Source organism: Thermobia domestica, chromosome 13, assembly GCF_964235325.1.
Source record: "Thermobia domestica chromosome 13, izTheDome1.hap1.1, whole genome shotgun sequence".
Taxonomy (NCBI): Eukaryota; Metazoa; Arthropoda; class Insecta; order Zygentoma; family Lepismatidae; genus Thermobia; species Thermobia domestica.
In genome coordinates, this window is record NC_137466.1 from 169,401,968 (window position 1) to 169,408,116 (window position 6,149).

At 34.9% G+C, this 6,149-nt stretch overlaps 1 protein-coding gene across 1 annotated transcript; it reads left to right on the forward strand.

The window, feature by feature from the left end:
* Positions 1-1,061: 1,061 nt before the first annotated feature.
* On the forward strand, positions 1,062-5,908 carry LOC145668731 (cytidine deaminase-like). The gene is made up of 2 exons (XM_081736853.1): positions 1,062-1,273; positions 4,259-5,908. The coding sequence occupies exons 1-2, from the start codon at positions 1,234-1,236 to the stop codon at positions 4,687-4,689; spliced, it is 471 nt and encodes a 156-aa protein (XP_081592979.1). The 5' UTR covers positions 1,062-1,233; the 3' UTR covers positions 4,690-5,908.
* The last annotated feature ends 241 nt before the right edge of the window (positions 5,909-6,149 follow it).

Consider the following 6,149-nt stretch of genomic DNA (forward strand, 5'->3'; position numbering starts at 1 on the left):
TTCAAAGCAGCTCTTTCTTTCGCAACAATAGGACTTTATTTCAATAGTAAAAATGGCTTATGTATAAATGATGTTATCGTCACCCAGGGGTGGATCCAGGACGGATTTCTAGGGGGGCAGTGGGTTGTCATACTGCTACTTAGAGCTACTTTTAAGAGCTCCAAACTCTGTTTTACTTATATATAAAATAAGTAAGTTTCCTCTTCTGGGGGGGGCGATTGCCCCGATCTCCCCCTGAATCCACCACTGCTGTTACCCATGGAGATCAATTTCAGTAACGAAAAAAGTCGAAACAACCGATCCAGCTAGCTATTGCAAAGAACAGGATAGAAACAATATCCTTCGTTCAAAAGTTGGAGTAAGGGACGGACTAAAGTCTCCGTTACCCTTTATGAACAGATTGGCTCCACTAACGAACTTGGCTAAAATAATCGCTCTACATATCTATGCAGAAAACAAAAATTTGCTTTCGTTCTCAAGTTATAGACTGGAATATTATATTGGCGTAAATCATAGTTACTTGTCAAATGCCTTCCCTTGCTGTTTGCAAAAACAGAATTTTAAAAATTCGCTTTTGTTCGAGAGATATCGCATGGAGTATCGCAATTGGATATATTACAATATTGTAATTTTCAGTTGCGTAATCCTAAAAACTGCTAATCGGATTATTGTTAACTCAAACGCAAACTATACGTTTTAGCAGTGGTGCCCACCCCTCTCATGTCCATGACGCACCCCCCTCAATTGTCTATCCGTAGGTGTTCTTCCATGAAAAAAATATTTTCGATTAATTTTTAAACCCCCTCAAACACATTTATATAGATTTTTAACCCCCCAAAATATTTCAATGACGCAGTTTGCGTCATAGCCCCGCTTTGTGGGCATCCCTGGTTTTAGTTTACAAGAATCGGTATACCACAATTTAAATTGTTCGTTTAGCTTTGATTGATTGATTAAATTGATAATATGATCCGCAAATTTCTCGAAGCCTGATACAGAATCAGGCCCCTTGAATCGAACTTCTTCTGGAAGGTTGCAGGTATATTCTGTATGGTTTGTGAGGATTTTCACTTCTGTTTAGTGACATTGAACAGCTGTGTTCGCAACCTTCAAATAGTCAGCTGATCCAATCAAAACATTTACAGCTGTTCGTACAATGAATATATAAAGGAAGTTACAACAAAAAGTAGAAACACAAAGAAATTTGCGTGGAATTTTGTAGTAATCAGCCAGATGGATTCGAAACAGACGGATGGTATCGATTGTTGTTGTGGTAAGATATAGTTAATTCATTTAAATATTGCAGAAAATTGATGTATATGCTGTAATTTATTTACAACAAAAAAGTTAAAATACGAATGTAAATAAATTAGAGCAAGAGTATATTCGTTCTATAAAATGTAAGCTTGTCAATTATGTTGATGCATTATTTATGTTAATCAAGACTGGACTTTATTCCGCTCCAATGTGTTGAGAAGTGCAATGTTTACAGAAAAAAGAAAAATTAAATGTCTATGAATAATAATAATAATAAACGATAAAAATATTGGATTTCTAATACCTAAAAATTTAGTGAAGATTTATTTTTAGTGATAGGGAGCATATATATAGAATAATTTTCAGTTAGCGATGTATCAAATCGAAAGTCCATTGTATAAACATTCGTAAAAGCATATCATTATTTTTGATTGTTGTGACAAACTGTCTTTACCAAATTATACACCGTAGTCCACGGATTTACTAAATAAACACACAACTTACATTTATAGCATACTAGCTTATAATAGCTGATGCTGTATAAGGAACACCGATGATGGTGAAGAAGACAAGACAAGAGTTTTCTCAAAATAAAATTTCTGTAGTACAATGACATTTTATGGGATTGGGAGACAAGTTTCCTCCAAGGATCATTTATTTGAGTCACTATAATTTTATTCCGTTAAAGTGATCATGTACCGAACTTTTGTGGTACTCATATGACTGCTTTCTCTAGTTCCCATTGGAAGTTAATAATACCGATTTATAACAGGGTAAAATATGTTAAATTTTCACAAGAAATATACCTATATACTGTTAATTTGACAGAACACTGTGAGTATATTTGATCAGTTGCATAGGTATTATGAATTCGAAGTAAGAATATCCGTAGAATTCAATAGGCATTACTGGAGCGGACGGTTCTACGAAATTTTCACACATTTATTGCATTTTCCTTTTTTTTCAGAACGTACTAAATTGAGGAGATAGTGTATAAACCACGAACAAATTTGTGCTAGGTGGCCACTAAAAAGCACGAATGCTATCTAACCGAGTCAGGGCAGGGGCACAGCAAGGGGGAGCGACTGGGTGCTTCTGTACGGAGCAGGCGCGTCAGCGATGGGGGAGGTATGCATAAACGAGGCTATTGGAAAAATACATAAAATATCTGCAAAAATGTTAAACACTTAAATCATCGTAATAATTCTTACCTTCATAATGGCTTCACTGGTTTTCCTGGTACAAATGGCCGCTGCGAGAAGAAATTCTTTTCCACACTTCGCATGGTTTATTTTAGGTTTTAACATATCATCACGCTGCAAAAACTTTATAATATGACGCTTTTTATTACACAGTTCTTTGTAATAAAATCATATGTTTGCATTATATCCATTGCAAACGTCCATTGCTAACACGAACAGATCGTTCCCGCCGTTTATTTCCACCTTCTTCGCATTCTTGTTTTCTTCCGCTTCAGTAAATAGTTACAGTTAGAATACGTTCACTACCATTCAAAATGTATTTCAATATGATATCTAATGACATAAATTACTTATATTCACACTCTACTTTTGCGAAAAGTGTTTAACGTATTTTACCTATAAATTTTATTTTCGGAAGAACCGTCTGCTCGAGTGAACCCTTCAATTATACTATTCAAAAGCTATATAAATATTACGTTCGTATTAAGTCCAAATATATAGACATTATATAGAGTTCACATTCAAAAATAAATATAACAAAATTAGAAAATTTCAGAATAAGTTTTTAAAGTATTTGAGATATAGGAAACAGCTATATACCCAATGAGATACAATAGTCAATCTTTAAATTTGAATATCAATACATTCAGTCTAGGACAAAGAAGAACCATGCAGGGAATGTTATTTTTATTCAACTATTTCATAAAAAAATACCATGTTCCAACATATATAACACATGAATGCATGTTCCAACATATATATCACGACGCGAAAATAGCACTTTCTTTTATTGTCACAGACTCCGCATAAATGTTGTAAGAAAGTCATCAATATAGAGACTAAGTGCAACTTACAAGAGGTTGGTGAGAGCTAAAACTGAGCTGAGTCTCATTGGTATTAGTAAACACTTATGCCCTGTTATATGATAATGAAACTATGATTGTTTTCAGCATATTGTGTCCTGTGTAAACAAATAAAATACATGTCCTAAGTAAGTTTGTGGTGGACAGCATCGTGTTCGTGGGTTTTTTCGGGGTACTTCTGTTTCCTCCCACATCCTTATTTCACCATTTCTTCCAATCCTCGTTCACTTACCTTAATCATCGTCTTTTTAGCCTAATGGGCATAATCATGGGGCGTTAAACTGAAAGATTTCAACTTTATTTCGTAGTAGTGGTTTGGAGGGGAAGAGGTGACCGGCATTTAATATGTATATTAATAAGCACAGTACATATTTTGTGTTTTTCTGGAAAGAGTACTAACGGTTCCGCAAGGACACTAATCTTATCTAAAATATTTTAACCGGTTTTTATTCGAGTTAGTGAAAACATCTAGTCTTCTGGGAGGGCAGAGGAACTTATAGATCATCAATTTCGCGTGTATCTCTTCTATTCTTTTGAGTATTCTCTATGAGATTTAAGAAAAAAGGAGGGAGGAAGCATACGTAAATGAATATTACTAGTAGATGACAAATAAACATGGGGCTATTTATATCCCTCTGCCCCACCCGGAAGACAAGTACTCGCCAACTCGAATCTACCCGCAATGAAAATCAGAGGAGGAACTGGTTGCGGTATTTTGGGACTGATTTATTGTTGTGGCACTCTCTTCCAAACTTTTTCTGCCTCTTTGGTGACGTTTTTGTGTGTGAAATTATTACAAGTGGAATATTCACCAAAAGTGTATAGATGAGGATATATAACAGTTATAATTTTAAGTTGCTAAAAACGTGCAAAAATATCACATATCAACATACTTACGTATAGAACGAATTTAGTAAAATATATTTCTTGTTTCAGATGGTTCAATTAAAGAGATAATTCAAGGAAGTATCAAAGCCCGAGAACTTGCGTATTGTCCGTATAGTAACTTCCAAGTCGGAGCTGCGCTTTTATGTCAAGATGGTAGTATATACCAAGGATGCAACATAGAAAATGCTTCCTATGGAGTTGGTATTTGTGCGGAGAGAACAGCAATTGCCAAAGCAATCTCGGAAGGAAAAAGGAAATTTTCAGCTATAGCTGTTGCGTCATCGATGGGAAATACATTTGTAACACCATGCGGTGCGTGTCGACAATTCATTGTGGAATTTGGTGAGAATGTGGATATTTACCTGGTGAAACCTGATGGTCAATTTAAGAAGACTAACATTAAAGAATTGCTTCCATACTCATTTTGTCCTTCCACATCGGATTTCGATAAATTTACTGCATTAAATCAAACTAAATGATGATGATGAAAGGAATAGAATTGATTGCGCATAATGTACAGACAAATTACCATTTGTTTCAAGAACGTTAATTGTAATAGAGTGTCGAGCTAAAATATCATCTTGCGGGATTCTTAATATCAATTATATGTCCTGTTTATTTTTGAAAAAGGTAAACATAACTTAGTAATACAGTAAAATACTGCTATACACCAAAATGTTATCTTTAAAGTACCTGTTAGTTTAAAGAACACTTACGAGCTTCCTCGTGGCTAAGCGATTTGCGCACAAGTCTTTGGGGTAAAAGACCCGGGTGGTTCGGATTCCATGCTGAACTCTAGGTCCACGTCTCATATAGTCTCGCTCCCGAAAGGGCAGTATAAACTAAAAATCAAATCAAATTTAAAGAACATTGACAATTCGTTTTGTGATTATACTTATTATTATTGGAAACAGTATTTTTTAAAGATTATATTATCTCAATATTGAGATCATCTTAATGTCGTCAATTTTATCGATGTATTTTATTTTAATGACTGAAAAATAAGTAAAGACGATCTAGTGAGTCTTATTCGAAAGGAAGCTTTAATCAGAGTTTATTCTGTAAATTTGATAGTAATAATGCCAAAGCACTTCAGTTATTAATTTTGTATTTTTTAACTTTTGCAGTTTATACTGCAGTCTGCATTAAGCAGAAACATAACCTTCATTATATATTGTCCTCTCTCGGAATTGATTTTTCAGTTAATAGAACTAAATATGCAATAAGGCACTCTTATACAATCATGTTGTTACTTGTCGTCGAAAAGGCTGTGTTCTTGATCAGTTCTTTGGGATATTAACAATAAAATATACAGTCATACTGAAACGTGTATTTAATACATCTGTTCGGTTTGTCATGAATTTGGAAGAAATTGATTGAAGGTTATTGTCGAAGTAATAATATACAAGAATAATAAGACGCTTCAGCTGACTGTACTAAGAACATTTGAATTTAATTAAGATATGGAGCGCTGAGATCAGTGCCGGACTGGCCACGTTGGCTACTTGGCAATCGCCGAGGCCTGAGGGTCCCCGCAGGGATCACGAGGCGCAGGACCTGTAGGCCTTGGTCTAATTTTCGCGATCCCAAATGCTTTCTTGAGTCTTCCTACCAAAAAGGTTGCACAAACCTAAGTTCATCTTTCTGAAAGAAGTCTTCTCGGATAACCTGGTCATATCAGTACGGCCCCGCTCTTACCAGAAAATATGATTTTTGTCACTTCTGTTTTGCAAGTAACGTGTTAAGTTATATACTCGTATTGGCCAGTCCGACACTAACTGAAATAGTTTAGAAGACATATTCTCCCCATCAATGAACAATTTTTGTGTCTAAAGTGTGATAAAAAAAAAGTCATGGAAACAGGAAGTTATTCTTTTGTTCAAGAGCCCTAAAAGGCACTGAAAGACCAAAATAAACTTTAACATTACTATACCAGAGA